General features: G+C 34.4%; 1 protein-coding gene across 1 annotated transcript; it reads right to left on the bottom strand.

Moving 5' to 3' along the window:
* Positions 1-7,935: 7,935 nt before the first annotated feature.
* On the bottom strand, positions 7,936-17,090 carry LOC120077060 (kinetochore protein NDC80 homolog). Its single transcript, XM_039030913.1, is given in 6 exon segments — positions 7,936-8,440; positions 9,176-9,322; positions 9,419-9,665; positions 10,351-11,411; positions 11,413-11,443; positions 16,846-17,090. Coding segments are annotated over 6 exon segments (1,935 nt in total). The 3' UTR covers positions 7,936-8,236.
* Positions 17,091-18,251: the final 1,161 nt, after the last annotated feature.

Genomic DNA, 18,251 nt, shown 5'->3' with positions numbered 1-18,251 from the left:
TCGTTTTTCATCTTGAGACAATTAAAAGCAAATGTTGAAGGCCGATCTTACTTTGATGTGGAGATACTTAGCCTTTTGAAAGCTGAAGTTCGAGTGGAAGTAGATGTTAGACATCAGTTTTATTCTTCTATCGTGGCCATACTCAATCTATAGAAGACTGAAGAACGAGTAGTTGAAGGCTTGATACGGTTGAAGATAGAAGTTATTTGCTCCATTTCTTTTGAGTTGTCGACTTCTTTAGCAGTTATAATTATTGTTGACTTCCGCTATGCTGACATCGTGACATGCAATAACTTCTGATACTTCCTTTGAATGATTATCGAGGAAGCTTTTAGGGAGAAATTCTACTAAAGTTACCGACCATCAAAGTTGAGGGAAATCCTCGTCTTCTTCCTTAATAGGTTTAGGCTTCCATGCCATCTTTTTTCCTTTATTTTTCTGAGTTTTACTCCCTCTTCTATAGTTTTGATAGGAGCACAACTCTTTTTAGGTGGCAGTCGACTTTCTTCCCTTTCGATGAGTCACAAAGATCTATACTTCATCGTCAATGCCATCAACATGTTCATCTTTGTTTTCAGACTCTGACATTGGGATCGCTTGTTGAAACTGAGAAACTATGGGTTTGAGGGTTCCAAACTAGGTCAAGCTTTCTCTTTAATCATAATACGCAGATGGTGTCAGAACACTTGAAGTTGCCACAACTATAGTGTGGTTAGTCTGAGCCACTTCATCCAGCTCTAGCTCAATTTTCTTTTCACGAGCTAACTTTAAGATCAACTCCTTCAACACAAAGCATTTTTCGATTGGGTGACTGAGGACTCGGTGATACTTGCAGTAGTTGAGGTCGTTGACTTTCCTTAACGGCTTCAATCACTTGCATTCTGGCAGTTGAATGAGTTGTTTCTCTAATAATTGCTCTAACATGTCTTCAACATCAGAATTAGATAATGGATAAACTTTTTTCTGTCTTTTTTTAAGAGTTAGGCGATACTTCTCGCCCTCATTATGTTTTCTTTCAAATTTTGTTTCTTTTCCTTGAGAGGAAAATTTTATTGGGGTTGCATGAAGAACCATAGTTCTTTGGTGGTACTATTTACAATCTTTTTAGTGCCCTTGGTTTCATTATTGTCTTTTCTCACCTCGGGAACCAAAAAGTCCTTAGTTCCATTATTGGTGATGTTCAACTTCATTTCATGGGCGCAAGTTGCCAGCTTTTCGAATATACAAGGCTTAATCTCTTGCATAATATAGAGAAATACCCAGTGCATGCCTTAGGTACATATATCCACTATAGATAATTTAGTGAGTCTATTTTTGCAATCCAAACTCAGAGCCCTCCATCGGTTTATGTAGTCAATGACCGACTCTCCCTTCCGTTGCTGGTACTTGTTAGCTCCATCATGCTAACGATACGCCTAGTGCTATAAAAACGATTGAGTAACCCTTTTTCCAACTGTTCCCAACTATCATTCACTTCTGGCTCTGGGTTAGTATACCAATTGAACGTATTTTCTTTCACAGTACGGACGAAATGCTTGACTAGTTAATCTCCTCTAATTCTTGCATTTTTTAAAGTTTCAATGAAGTGAGCAACATGTTGTTTTGGATTACCCTTTCTATCAAACTGCAGGAACTTTAGAGGTTTATACCTAGCTGGCATTCTCAGGTTGTTGATTCCCTTGGTGTACCCCTTGGAGTACATGAAATAAGATTTTGTGACGGTCCTCCGTACTAAGCCCTTATGAAGTTTGTAATCATATCCTGCAGCTGTTGAACTGATTGAGGAGGCAACAGAGATGGATTGTTGCAATTGATTTTCTTGCAAAACAGTCTTTCCTTTGTCATTGGCTTTGGTAGTTGGAGTTTGACTTGTTTCAGCAATTTCTCGAGACTGTATTTGATCTCTTAATGTGGCGATTTCATAATCTCACTCCTCAACAGCTTTCATTAGGAGATCTATTTTCCTCTTCATCTCTGCCATGGTCGACTCAGCCGTTACGTCAACCATGATGACAGACATTACATAAAAGTGTGATGGTTTCTCGGATCGATCAGAAGCAGGAGTATAGTTTTCAAACAAGGCATTATATAAATTGATATTTGTCCTTATTTTTTATGATATTTTAATATTTATATTAATTAAGATGTTTTTTTTCTTGTTTGTGGGGTCGTATCATAGAAATTATATCCACTTTAATTGTTTCATTTTTGTAAGATTTTAACAAATATCTAATATTGAGAAATTTGATATGGATAAGAATTAGGCTAAAATACTTTTCTAGCTTAATGGATGGATTTTCACAAAATATAGAGGCTAATAGAATTGATAGCACCTAAAATGTGTTATTTTGTTTGCCTTTATTCAAGTTCTTTATGCTACTTGATGTGTTTAATTTATTATTTTATAGGTATCGAGTAATTAGAGGTAGAGTCGAGCTTTAGGGTGAAAATGGAGCTAAAATGGATCAATTTGGAACTTGACGAAACAACCAGGTCAAAAGAACGTGAAAGATAGAATGTGAAGTTTGGGATGGCGCCTCATCGCCATATTTGGAAAAAATGAGTTTAATGAATTACTTGTGGTTCTTGAATGTATTCTAACTTCTATGCTTTTGAATCTATAAATAGTTTAACCATCCATCATCTTTTTATTGTTAGATTGAAGATTCGTAGCTGGTACGCGATATATAATATTGCATGAATTGTTGAGTAGCAAAAATCAAAGCATGTTTGTATGTAGATTTTTCGGTTGTTTAAGATAGTCCGTTTACAACATTGCATATAATTCATTTAATCCAAGTCTAATTGTCTTAGTGAAATCCACTAGGCTTAATGCATATGTAAGATTTTTATGGATGTTATTGAATCCAATTAATTGGACATCTAATTTCATTACGAATTTAATTAATCAATTAGAGTGCTTATGACAGCAATTGTGATAAGTAGGCTAAGCGCATGAAGTAATCAACATGTAAAATCTTTGATGTTTTATGATCAATTAATCAAATAGATGAATTCAATTTCTTAAGCTAGACTTTTTCTCAATTCCATAATTCGTTTTACAATTCTGGCTATTTACATTTTTGTAATTTATTTTCACAATCACAATCCCAACAAAATCCCCCATCTGTTACATCAAAAATTTTGAATCATAATTAAAGAAAAACATGATTGAACCGATCAACTATTAATACCATTTTAGTTTAAGTCTGAAGTATATAAATATAAGACAGGAGAGCATTCGACACTTTTTTTTTAGCCTCTCAAAACTAAGTGTATGTTTAGTTTAATTTTAAAAATAAGTCATTTTAGAAAAAATTGAAATGTTTGATAACCCATCAGATTAATTTTTGAAATAATTTTAAAGTGTATTTTAAACAATTTTTATCAAAAGAATTTAAATAAAAATAATTTTTTTTAAAAAAAAATCTTTAGTCAATCTAAATAAGCCTTAAGTTTAAAATTGTATTGAGAGTATGAAGATTAAATTTGGATGAATACAAGTAAAAATCTAAAATAAAATAAAATTTAGAAGTATAGGGAAAAAAATGAAATTTTTACCTAAGAATTATTAATACACCTAGAAATAGAGCATGAAAAACACATGTTCCAACTCAAATGAAGACTTTCAAGCAAATTCTATGTTTGTATTTATTATTAATTAGTCCACTTTTCTTTATCAACATATTCAATATGATTTGATTTTCATTTTGGCACATTCTTATTTCAATGATGATTTTCTATGATTTGATGTGTGGACATATAGCCTATATCAAAGTTTGTCCTAATTGGGAATTTTTTCCACCTTTTGTGATATGCAAAATCTTATCATATTGTTTCTTTAATTTAAAATTTTCTTTTATTAAAAAAAATTACAATTTTTTTTCTACTTAAAGGAATGAACTCCAAGATTTTTATTTTGAATATATTCATCAAGGATGAAAGAATTCATTGTTGCAAATAATATTTTCAACATTTTCAATAGTTTTGTACACAAATAAGAAATTGTTTTGACTGTATAATCTAGTTTAAAATATTATTTTTGTCTCCATACTTTGGGTTTGAAATTTATTTAAGTTTAGTCTTTATATTTTTAAATATCCACTTTTAGATCTTGTATTTTATAGATTGCAAATTTAATCCTTCTAGTTTATTGTTAATTTTTAACTTTTTTACTATAAATTTTAAAAATATATTTACATAAAATTTTAGAAATATATTTACATAATATATATATTTTTTGCAAGAGTTTATTATCATTATCTAGCCAATTTAATTTTTTTTTTCTAAAAAGGAATAACTACGGGGATTAGATATAATATGAAATGGAATTAGACATTTAAAAGTACAAAGATTAAAATCGAACCAGTTTCAAGATATAGAGATGAATAATATTTTGACCTATAATCTATCCTATGCATTAGTGATAATTCCAAATAATATATTTACATCTATATAATATTTGAGTGAAACTTGGTAATGAACAATATTAATTTGATCTAGCATCCGAGAAAGTAAACTAGTAACGAATTAGTGTTTCTAAAAGATTATTTTCAAATATAGGAAAAATGAGCCAACTTATTTATAAATATAACAAAATGATTGATAGACACTGATAGATAGACATAGATACCTTTAGGCATATGTATATTTTGTCTATCACTGTCTATCATCCTATTAGTGTCTATCATTGTATATCAGATCACCTATAGGCAGTGACATTTTACTATATTTGAAAATATTTTCAGCAGTTTTTTCATTTAAAATAATTACTATTCGTCGCATGCCCTTGCCATTTCTATCTTATTTATTTTGAGACAAGACGTTAGTTGATAGAGTTTAATATTTCATGTAAAGCTGTTAGTTGTGTACAAGTTTTCTTGAGGTAAATCCAAGTATAAACCTAGTTCAAGTTTTCTGGAAAACTCCAGGGTCAAACGCAACGATTAGTTAGTACTAATACAAGGAGGTTAAATGATCTTCTGCAATGATGATTCAAGTATATGTATGTATGTTGGGATTATAAACTAAACTAAAACAGCGTTCATGCAAGAGAAAGGGGTTAGAGAAGGGGGAGACATTGACAAAATATATAATGCATTGGAATGCAATGTAGCAATTCCTCAGTAACAGACAACAAGCTTGTATGAAATCAATGGAATGAGATCGGATTGTGAGGACTATCTACTAAACTCTAAGTATACATGTGTGATGCGTCCAGATTCTGTTCTCTACTTAAGTTCAACATCTCTCGATGCATTTGCCACACTTATCTTATCTCTAAGATGCATCTGTTGGATAAAATGAACAAATCAATATGATTAATTACTTTATCTCTAAAGCTACTGAATGTTCTTACTTAATGTGTTTCGCAGTTACATACTTTCTCAAGTAGTTAACTATTTCTACTTAAATCGATTAAACAAATGGATTCAAGCATAAAACTTTTAAGTAAACATTAAGCAAGCTAGACTCATACACATGTCTTAGTAGATTAACATTTAGTTCTATCCAACCCACAGTGGATTTAGCTACTTATGATGAAGGAAAGTAAGTAAAAGAATGAGGAAATAGAGGAAATCATGATTAAATTAATAGTGGAAGAAAATGCTAAGTAAGGAAAATAAAGTGTCAAGCCGTCGAGGTCAATATCATGCTCCCTTTGGCTTGATTTTTTGTGCTTACTACTGTGACTGGGGTGAGGACGTGTTGAAGGTCGTTTCTCTCGAGCTCTCTCTCCGATGAGACCTTTATAATCGGCTGTGGAAGTGGCGGTCTTGCACCTCTTCTTCTTGTACGCAGCTAAGGAACTAAGTTTATATAGAAATTCTAACTGCCTACTCTTAAGTGTGTGGTATCTAACTTTCTTCTAGTGGGCAACTTTTCCTTCTATAGGCACTTGGGCTCAACAACTTGTGATTTAATAGCATTAATTTCTATGCCCTGCTGTAGCCACCTGCCATTCTGATATATTCAGACACCGCTTGTCAGGTTACCCATACTGTAAATTGAGATTTGATGTTAAATGCACGAGCAAAATGTATTGTCTTGTATCAGATGGGTCTCAGCGTATGCTTCTTCCGTTGGCGTGTCTGCAACACTTAGTGAAATTCCATGATTTCTACATTATCAAGTGTCAATAATGCATTTTTCTTTTAAAGGAATGCTTTTCTTTGCGTTAAACGCATATATGTAATTTTATGTATTTTTCTACTAAAATGAATCCACTTCTCATTATTTGACCCTAATTATTTCAACCTTAAGGGAACAATAACTTGTATTTCTACAAGTTATCAACTTTTTAAAAAACCCATAATTCTAAGAAAAGAATTGATTTTAATTACAAGTTTATTCCATGAACTTTTAGGCTTATGTATATTTTGTTAGTGAACTTTCAACGGTATTTAATGAATTTTTAAACTTTTAATTTTGTGTTTAACATGTCATCGACAAATTTAAACTTTTTAAAACTAGTTGATCTATTAAATGTAAATTTTGAATATTATGCTTGATAGANCCCCCCCCCCCCCCTAGCTATGCAATCAAAGTGGGTTGAGATTTATTGACTTTGTTGTCTAAAGTACCTCTAATTAATTTGTCTTTTAATTAATAGATTTTGGCATAAAGTGAGTATATTTTTCTAATTCTCTTTTTAATTTGCTATAACTACAACCCACTACCCATGTGCATGCATACACATTTTTCTTCAGTTACATGAATCATATTTTGAGTTGCGGTACATTCATTATTTATAAGAAGTGAACAATTTCATTAAATATTTTAAATATTTCATTAATGTATAATAGTAAAATTTTCAAGTTTGTGTCTAAAGTTTAAATTTCGTGTAGGATAAATCATTACTTTAACTATTAATTTTTCATATAAATCTTTTGATACCTTCTCTATATTCTACCTGTAAATCTACTTTAGCAATGGACTTGCAATTCCAAACAAAAACACCAAACATGTTATTCCTTAAAAAACACAAAATGTAATTCAATTTGGTATGATCCAAGAATTTGTGGATGAAATACCAAGTAGGAGAGGAGAGATAGAAGTATTCACATTCCAAATTAAACTACAAAACATGTTATTCTACAACTTACAATATTTTGTTTGAAGACCATTGTTTAAATCAAATTTGTCACCATGCTTAAATCACAAATCAGATGAATTGCATCCCTTCCTATATAGTATAACTTCAAAATTATTCAAAGCTCCCACCTTCACCATGCTAAATGAAGCTGTTGGGTGAAGTTTTAATTTTTTTTTTTATAAAAAAATTCAACCTTTGATTGGAGAATCCCACATTGAAAAATTTTGATTTTGAAGTCTTCTTATGCTCCAACCTTGAGCTGTGGGTTTGGGCTCCCTTATTATTTATTATTTTATTTTTTTTATTATTATGTTTGAAACCGAGAAAAAAGAGAAAAGAAAGAAGTTTCTCACTCGACCATTCCACGCTGAAGGCCTATAAAAGCTGTGGCCTTCAACAGGTCATACACACAACAGAACTTCAATTCGAAAGTTCTCCTCTCCTCTCCTACTCTTCCATTCTCCATTTTCTGAACAATGAGTTAAAAAAGGTGTGTGTTCCGATCGATAAGGGTGCATTTCTGATTGGGTTTTCCTTGTAGACTGTTTTATCCAGAAATCTAAAGCCCATACTAACCATTTCAAAAATCCAAAGCCACAACATAACCAAAAACAAGTCATTAAAAGGGATAGAAAAATGTCAATTGCTGAGTCTAGTGATTGATAATAGTTTTGTTACACTCATTGGAAACTTGGACACATGGTCGAATATATATTAGAAAGAAAGGGTAAGCCTTAAGCCTATAAATTATAATTTTTGAGAAAAAAATTACTGATAAATACAGTTACAAATCTTAATGTATGAAATGCAATGGAAATATCTTACTAAATAGAATTTTGAATTGCTATATAAAGTCATTGCAATTATGGAACTTTTTTTTTGGTTAAGAACAAGAGTGCTTTCATTGAGAAATAAGGAAGAAATACAGGAAGATACAAAAAAAAACCAAGCCCATACGAATCACATTAAAGAAAGGAGACCAACTAAGTAAGTTATTGCCTAAAGAGTAATTACAAAAGATCTTCGATGTTGAAGCCCAAACCAATCTTGTTTCCAATAAGAATTCAAACTTCCGTTAGAATTCTTCGAAATTCATAAAGTGCTTTAGAGAAAGTAAACCCTAAGTGGAAGAGCAGTACACTATTCTACAGGCATAGAATTCTTGAAAGCCTCAGAGATACCGGCAGCAGCGTTGGAGAGGCAGCCTTTCATATCTAAAATTTTGGATCTAACAAATGCTTTATGTTCTGAAACAGAGTCAACACATGAAACTAGTTCACGAGCACACAACTGAATTTCTTCTTCTCCTTGCTTTATTGCTTCCTGATGCGCCAATTTGGCATTCTTAACAGAACCAACAACAGATGATAATAAGATGGGAGGAGATTCTAGCATCAAGTATAAATTAAATGAACAAAACTGAGGTGGTGGAAAGTCTTGTAACAGTTAATATCGTTAAGTGCTTTCCTTCCTAGTTTAGGCGTAAGACGAGATACAACAATGAGATGGTGCAATGCTTATAGAAATCTTTGAGAAGATTGACTTGGTTGTGTTAACAAAAAGATGGATTACCAGTCCCATCTAGATTTTGGACAAAATCTAGAAAGAAATTTAGACCCCATAGACATTTGGTTTTTAGTTTTTTAAATATTATGTTTGGTTTCTCACAATTTCTTATTCATATTTTTCATATCTTCAAGATTAACATTTGTACTCTTGATCGAATTCCAATAACAAAAACAAGTTTTTACAATCTATTTTTTCAGTTTTCAAAACTTGACTTAAATTTTGAAACAAATCTTACGGATTAGACAACAAAATAAAAGAAACTTATTTTCAAAATTAAGATAAAGGACTAAAATGTTAGTTTTTAAAATTAAGGGATCAATTAGAAACTTATTTTCAAATTCAAGGTCTAACAGTGTTATTTACCCGCAGAAATAATCGTCCTCTACAAAGTCAACTGCTCATCAGAGTTACCAAAAGATAGGAAAAGAAGGTCAACTCCCACCCCTCACCCCCCCTTCCCCGAAAAAGTAAAAATAATAAAGACAATAATTGTAGTAAAAGTATTAATACCTTCAAACTCTCCCCTGCTTCTCTTTCCACAAGATCTAAGTTATGAGCTTCTTGTTGAACATCCTCCACCATCTTCTTAGATTCTGTGGAGCATCTTAATGTATAATCTCGTATTTCATTTTTTAAGGAGATTAGTTGTGTTTCACCCTGGAAGATGGAAACCATTTGAACAATCAGTAATTTTTGTACGAGTTAATTTCTAGCAGCCAAGCAAAACCCTCATTTATTCTGTCATGTGCTTACTTCATTAATATGGGATTGAAGAGAAGCTATATGATGTCGTTTAGATTCAATTTTAGCAGTATTTTCACTTGATTGCTGCCTGAGAGAAATCAACTCTTCCAACTTCGTCATAGAACTTCTCCTTATGTCCTCTGCAAAGGAATCAAGTGCAGGCTTAACGGTTGTCTTATAGTCAATCCCCATCACATCAGCTGGTGTCGACCCCTTTGCATTCAGGAAATACTGATGACAATTATCAAGCTTTAATCTAATAACAAGGAAGTTGTATCAGCAAAGTAATTGTGCTGAATTGGTAAGAAAAAAAATTCAATTAGTATAAGGGAATAACCCCTTATACTCATAAGTGTCATTTGAGATAGATAAGTTCCATAAGATGCAGAATTCACACAAATAAAATCAGAGGAGATGAAACGCATAACTAACAATCAAGTAAAAAAAACTACCACAATAAAGGACATTCCTGCAAAGCAATAACTATAATTCGACAAGGATCATATTAAGTGAATGTTGGACTTCATAGTAGTCAATTCTACCAACAATAGTCCGTTTTCTGGAATTTCAATTTATCAATATAAATGATAAGTACAAATTGGGTTGGCCACGACATACTCTCCCCTGAATATGTAGAAGACCATGGGGGAGATATACCATAGCTATCTACATTGTATTTTTAAAATGTTCTCATAATGTAGTCACCCTGAAAAACATTAAAAGAAAAAATTGATAGCAGATACCCCAAATCATTCAACACAATTAAAACTTCTTCACAATTGATAAGATTCTTGTCTAGAAGGTTTCAAAATAACGACCTATAAGTAGTGGAAATAAATTTAAACTCAGTTCTACAGGACGAAAGTATTAAGTTTAAGACATTGTAAAACAAGAACTAAATGATAATAACAATAAATAGAGAAAAGTGAAAGAGGGGCAACCTTCTCATAGCCTGGTTACATTCCATCGCAATGGCCTCAAGCTCCTTAAATTTATTTCCCACAGTTGCATCAAGATCCCATGACTTCTCCTCCCACACGTTCCTTGAGACTTCGGCATCACCGATGTCCCTCTCTACAGCCTGCAATTCTCTTCTCATCCTCTCCACATCTCTAGGATTAAACAACTGAGACTCCACCCTCTTCTTCAGCTCTTCATTCTCTTCACAAATCTTATTTCTCTCGTGCACTTTAACTTCCAATTCCCTTTCCTTTTCCTCCAAGATTTTCTTCATTTCCTGCATCTTCTCACTGTACCCAGTGATCATTGTATGAAACTTCTTCACATCTTCTTCAAGGAGACACTGCTGCTTCTCAAGAACCTCCCTCTGCGTGGGATCTGACCGCAAGGCCTCGGCTTTTGCTTCGAGCTCCTTAACTTCCTTCTCCAGTTCCTTCAAGCTTTCAAATGCATCATCCCTCCCTTTCTTCAACCGCTCCATAAACTCCTGATCTAAAGCCTCCACCGAATCATCATCCCCACGTATATATTGCAAATAGCTATTTAACACATATATATTCACATCGTTACTCATAACAACCGAATTGGAATCGTTTGCTAGGCTATAATTATAAACAGCAACCTGCACAAGCCAGTGAAGTAGGGCAAGAATTTGGTACCACTGATGAGGAGCAGGGGGGTTCTTGAGGATGTTCTTATTAATTTTGAAGGGATACCCAAGGGATTTGAGAACAATAGAGAGATCATCCTCAAGCTTAGTCGGAGTATAATCGAGACATTGAAGAAGTAAATTGATGGTTTCAGTGAGATCTTTGAGGGAAGGGGGAGAGAAGGGTTTGAATGTTACGTTAAAGGAGTGAGAGAAGAGCTCCTTGAGAGACGAATTGATGGTGTTGACAGCAGAAATTTGAACGGCTCGTTCTTTGTACATGTCGATGGAGGCGGCGGCGGGACGAGACATTCCGATGGAAGAAGGGCGGCTACTGGCAAAGCTGACATCGGAATCGCGGCGGAATTTGATTGGACGTGGGCAGGTGGACGCGAGGATTGAAAGACGCCTTTGGACGGCGGCGGCTGTGTTCTCTTCATCTTGTCTTCCGGTGAGTGTGCTCAGTCTCCCGCCGGTACTGAAATTTCAATTGAGAGATGGTATTGGAAATGAGGGGGAAAGATTTAATTCCATATTTTATACTTTTTCTTTCAATTTTTTGTTTTGTGAAAGCATATAAATAATAAACATATGATTTAGAAAATGGAAATTTAAAATAATAATAATAATAAAATTTGGAAATGTACTCAATTAGTCTATGAAGAATGCATGACGAACTTTCACATTATAGAAAAAAATTTTATTGTAATGGGTTTTTTATGCCCTAGTTTATTGTTTTGTACTAAGTTTTTGTATACCCCACTTCGCTTTAGGACAAGTGAGAGATTGTTGGGTTTGATGCCTTTAAAGTCTCTGGTTATTTGTTTTTATTTGCTCGACTTGTTTCATTGCGGTTTTGTATAAAGTGTTATACAAAAGAAGTAGCAATGAATAGACAATGCATTGAGCATGACACTTGGGTTGTTTATAAGCGTTTATGAATGCCTTGCATGTGTTAGCTTTGCGTTGTGGTTGTTTCGTTTATAAGTGTTATAAAGGAAATTAGACCTTAAAATCAATAATTCAGAGTTGCATGTGTAACTACTTAGGGTGAACTCAAGTTTTTTAAAAGGGTTTTTTAAATTGGATTGAGATAGACCTAAGTTCAAATGGTTCTAAAGAGTTTAGTATACCTAGAATTAATCTTTTTAAAAATCGGTTAATAGGATTAAATTGGTTGGAATAAAAGATTAATTTTTTTGTAAACCTATCTATAAGGGACCTTTTGTCTAAACGGGTTTTGGTTAGGCTGGGGTTTCTTAAGTTGACGGAAACGTAACACCCTACTTACCTGGGGAACCTACCTGGAAAGGTGAATTAGATAGATTTTCAATAAGCATGCGACGTTTTGGTCAAAGACTCCGTTAAAGAGTTTAATGGAGATGATCAAAAAGTTGTTCAACTATCTAAGGTAAATGTTACTCTTGGGAAAACCTAAAAGTCACTTTAGCTAAAATCCAGATCATTCAGGATCGCAGAAACAAACGGTTAGCCCTAATCTCAGGCATCGTACATTGATCAAATGTTGATCAGGTAACAAAGATGCAGGATTCCAATAGGGGTTTGTTACTCTTTCAGGCAGGGAATCGTTCTGTCTAAGGATCAATGTCCTAAGACACCTTAAGAGCGTTGAGGAGATGAGACGGATCCCTATGCTTTCTGCTGTAGGAAGCTTGATGTATGCTATGTTGTACTACTAGACCCAACATTTGCTATGCAGTAGGGATTGTCAGTCGGTATCAGTCCAATCTAGGATTGATCACTGGACGGTGGTCAAAAAGAAAGATCCTCAAGTATCTTCGGAGAACGAGGGACTACATGCTTGTATGGAGATAAGGATTTGATCCTTACAGGATACACGGACTTTGACTTTCAAACCGATCGAGATTCTCGCAAATCGAAAATCCGGGTCAGTGTTTACTCTGAATGGAGGAGTTGTTAGTGAAGTATCAAGCAAGGATGTATCGCAGACTCCACTATGAAGCCGAATACGTACGCGCTTGTAAAGCTGCTAAAGAGGCTGTTTGGCTGAGGAAGTTCCTTACAGATTTGGAAGTTGTTTCAAGTATGGATTTGTCTATCACTCTTTATTGTGATAACAACGGGATTGTGGCAAATTCGAAGGAGCCTCGGAGTCATCGTCGGGGTAAGCACATAGATGAATATATCACTTGATCAGGGAGATTGTGCGTCGCGATGATGTGATAGTTCGAGCAGATCGCATCGAAGCACAACGTTGCTGATCCCTTTACAAAGGCCCTCACGGCTAAAGTTTTCGAGGGTCACCTGGAGAGTCTAGGTCTGCGAGACATACGGCATTTTTGTCTAGGGCAAGTGGGAGATGATACAGGGGTATGCCCTAGTTATTTGTATATTGTACATTTTTATATTGTATTGTATATTAGTCTCCCGAGTCATTAGGACAAGTGGGAGATTGTTGGGATTGGTGTCCTAATTCTCCTGGAGTCTCGTTGTTTTTGTAAAGATACACATTGTTCAATGAATAAATAAGTTTTTAATTCTGACATTTACTCATATCCAATAAACACAAGCTCCTTGGTTATCTTATGTGAACTTAAGCATGTATATGTGATATACAAGTGGATCATGCCTTAAGTGATAACCTAAATCGGTCAGTAGTATAAGGATTAAGGTGGGATACCTGATCCTGGTGACAACTACGTATATGGCCCGCTTAAATAACACTTATGGTAGATCCTGACCATTCATGTGGAGACGTAGAGCGGGGGTGTCCTATACAAAGAGTTTGTATAAGACCTAGACCACGAGATGACTAGATTCTTGTATATAACGCCGTTGATACTAGAGACTTACATCTCACCTAAACGACCATAGGTGACACGACCTCAATCCTGAGTATTTTGTGAACTCTTGCCTTTAAAGGCGGTCCTTTGATTAGTATGGGTGAGAGTGGCCAGATTGCCAACTCAACATGCTACCTTTTGGGGACTTGTTTGATCTAAGAGCTGGAACTCAATCCCACAATATGGAATTCACTCCTTTCCCGAAGCAGGGATAAGTAGAGAGATTACTCCCTTAAGGGCTATTCCGGGACTTGAACATAGTGGCCACAAACTTCTCTTTGGAAGAGAAGAATCAGTCATAGTAGAACTATGACTTATGTTCATTAGAGGGATCAGTGGTACTTAAGGAGAAAATGTAACTACAGTGGCATATATGGTTATTGGCCCAGCTGTACTTACAAGCGATCTGTGAAGGATTTTCGCACTCCTCATTGGTTAAGATGGACACCATAATATATCTGTAGTGAGGAGAGTTCAACTGTCGGACTTTAATGGATGATATCTGCCAGTTAATGGATGGTAGATCCCTGTAACTAAAGGTTTAGTCATTTATTTCACGTATCATTTGGAAACTTCAGATCTACAGGTCCATGAGGTTCCCTTGGTAGCTTGGATTCATGTTGAAGGATCAAGTTCTTGGTGTTGATTTTGAAATGTTCAAATTTTGACAAGAGGTATTTTTGATTATATGTGATATAATCGGTATGATGTATGAGATGCATCTTAGTGGAGGATTGATGTAAATGAGATTTACATTTAAGTATCATATGGAAATAGAGAGAGAACTATGGTTTATATGTTTCATGAGATGAATATTATAAACTATAGGTTATAAATATAGTATGATAAGTTGGTTATCATTTATATTTATAATAATATTAATTATTAGATAATTAATGCTTTTTCTTTTAAATAAACCAATGTAGTGGGTGGTTATTGATCATGGTAATGATTTTCTATTTTGAAAAAAGTTTTTTTACAAAAAGATTTGAAAAATGTTTGAGTTTTCTCTCTAGTGAAAAGAAAACTCATGGAAGTCGTCAAGTAGATATAGATTTAAACGACGCACTGGGCTATGTAAATGATCGTGTAGGTGCTAGCTAAACGATCGTGCAATGTTTACTAAACGATCGCATAGCTTTGCTAGATGATCGCTGGCCCAAGCTAAACGATCGTGTAGATTTCGAGCTAAACGATCGAATAGCTTTTGCTAGACGATCGCATAGTTGTATCTAAATGATTGGGCATTAACCTATACGATAGGTCTCCGACTTCTCCCACTTGCCCAGTCATGTTTATGTTATCATTGTTTCCTCCGTTCGTTGCCTCACACCAAGTCCGAACAGAGCCCAACCCTCTGGATTCTTCACACTGAGAAAATACCAAGGTCGCCTTGTTGGTGGTGTCAGACTCAACTCGACACACTGTCGAGGGTTTTTGGAGGCCCTTCAATGGTGCTGCGGAGGCCATTTGCTGTTGCAGAGGAGTTTAGTGACCGAGGAGATCGTTGAGGACGAGTACGAAGTGTTCATGTTGTGTTCTGCGGTGTTTCAGTTGTGTAGAACGGGCGCTCGTGGTTACTGTGATCGATCAGAGTGCACATCGGAGCATGGAGATGCTTCTGCCATTGTTAGTACAATTTTTCCCTTTGTACTTTTATTATTTCATACTGTAATTTCTCTGTAAATTGTATAATTGTTTGTATTCAAGTCGACTGTAAATGTTATAGTCATTCATGATTGTAATTTGGAATAGTCTTGCTTCTGCTGCTCACGGAAATCTCGCATTTCTGATTTCCTTCAGAAAAAATGTCAAATTATTTACATAAATAGTAAAAAAATACTATTAGATAATGATAGACTTCTATCAACGTCAATCAATCTCTATCAGTTTCTATCATTGATAGACACCGATAAACTTCTATCAGACCTTATCAAAGAAGATTAAAATTTTGCTATTTTATGTAAATAGTTTTCTTTATTTTTCTATTTTTGAAAATCCCCTAACATAAAACTAATGGTGAAATTTTAATTACTAATTATTTAATAATTATTATGTGATGAAATAAGAGCAATATGAACAACAAAATAACAATGAAAGCAAGACAAAAGAGAAAAATAGGAGAGAGGTAGTAGAGAGCTAATATTGAACTCAATTGTGGTGTGTCGTACAAAGACACTATACACCACTATTTATAGGACATTGAATTGTATATATTACAACATAGAATTCAATGGAGGGTGTATGTTACAACATGAAATTCAATGGAAGGTTTATGATATTTGATAACCTATGTAGGTTATAGAGATCTACACTAAATAATCTATTATAGTATATATTACATTTATAATACTCCTCCTTAGATATCCATATTATATAAAATAAGTGCCTCATTAAAAGCTTACTAGAAAAAACTCAATGGGAAAGTCCTAATGAATTGAAAAGAGTACATTATTTTATATACTTCAGTGACTGCCTCTTAAAAAATCTTGTTAGGAAAACCTAGTGGGATAAAACCATAGTCAAGGGAAAAAGAGCGCAACATATTTACTCCCCCTCATGAAAACATCATTTGATACTCTTCGTTGTCACATACAAATATTGTGTGTTAACTTCTCAAATGTTGTTGCAGGTAACACCTTCGTCAATAAGTCTCCAAGTCATCTTTTGAAGAAATTTGTTGAATAGTGATGTTGGTACTTTATGCTTTATCATCTTCATATAATAACATTATTGCCTATCTTCATACATCATCAAGATTTTAACATGATTAGAGTAGTTGGTATGATTTGCTTCATAAACTGCCATAATATAAAAATTCTTCTTCATGTACTAAGTAACCTGTTTAAGATCTAGTTCTTATGGGTGAGATAAGTAACTAAAGGGATCGAATCCTAAGCAGAAGCATTAGGATCGTCTTGCATATGGTAAATAAATACAATAAACTAGGGAATCCATATACCCATTATACGTCTCCCACTTGTTATAGATTTATAATGTACATGTCTCGCAAATCTAGATTCTCTATATGACTCTCTACCACGTTAGCTGAGAGAGCCTTTGTAAATGGATCTGCAATGTTGTACTCTAAAACAATCTTTATGACGATCACATCTCCTTGTTGCACAATCTCCCGTATCAGATGATGCTTCCTTTTACTATGTTTTTCTCGTTTGTGGCTACAAGATTCTTTAGAGTTGGCCACTTCCCTACCGTTGTCACAATATAAGGTAATGGGCAAGTCCATGTTTGAAACCACTTCCAAATCACTTAGGAACTACCTGAGCCAAACTACTTCTTTTGCTGCTTCATAAGCAACTACATATTCCACCTCCATAGTGAAGTCTGCAATGCATCCTTACTTGATGCTACGCCATACTATAGCTCTCCCGTTTAGGATAAACAATGATCCTGACATGTATTTCCTAGAATCCTTGTCAATTTGAAAATCAGAGTCGATGTATCCTGTAAGGATCAAATTCTTAGACCCATAGCTTGTAATCCCTCGTTCTCTTAAAATACTTGAGAATATCTTTAACCATTGTCCAGTGGTCTAACCCTAGATTGGACTGGTACCCACTAACTATTCCCACTGCATAACAAATGTTTGGTCTAGTGCAGAGCGTAGCATACATTAAGCTGCCCATAGTTGAGGCATAGGGAATACGTCTCATATCTTCAACTTTTTTAGGTGTCTTAGGATACAATTCCTTAGACAAGTGAACCTCGTGCCTGAAAGGTAATAAACCCTTCTTAGAATTCTACATTGATTATCGAGTCAATATTTAGTCAATATAAGTTACTTGAGGCAAAGCCAACATTCTGTTCTTGCGAACCCTAGTATTTTGGATCCCAAGTACATAATGATCCTCTCTCAAATCTTTCATTTAGAAAAGCTACTTTTGATAACTTGTAGACACAAGATTCATCAATGTTTTGACCAAAATCAAAAGATTTGATCATAGTATCAAATCTAATGTTCCAAGATCTGGATGCTTGCTTCAACCCATAAATTGATCAATTCAGCTTGCAAACTTTTTTGTTCTTGACCTTCGGCTACGAACCCCTCGGACTGAGACATAAAGATAGTCTCTTCAATGTTGACACTTAGAAAAGTAGTCTTGACACCCATTTATATCTCATAGTCATAATATGTGGCTATGAATAAGAGAATTCTTATAAACTTAAACATAGAAATAGGGGAAAAAGTTTCCTCATAGTCAACCTCTTCCCTCTAGGTATAATCCTTTGCTACAAATCTAGCTTTGAAGGTCTGTACCTTTCCAGCAGCATCTCGCTTTCTTTTATAGATTCATTTACACCCTATGTGTTTAACCCTTTTAGGTAGATCTACAAGCTCTTATACTGAATTGGAGTACATAGAATCCATTTCAGGGTCCATGGCTTT

The sequence above is a fragment of the Benincasa hispida genome, chromosome 1 (genome assembly GCF_009727055.1).
Source record: "Benincasa hispida cultivar B227 chromosome 1, ASM972705v1, whole genome shotgun sequence".
Classification (NCBI taxonomy): domain Eukaryota; kingdom Viridiplantae; phylum Streptophyta; class Magnoliopsida; order Cucurbitales; family Cucurbitaceae; genus Benincasa; species Benincasa hispida.
Note: the sequence above shows the minus strand (reverse complement) of the source record. Positions and strands in the feature narration are given on the sequence as shown.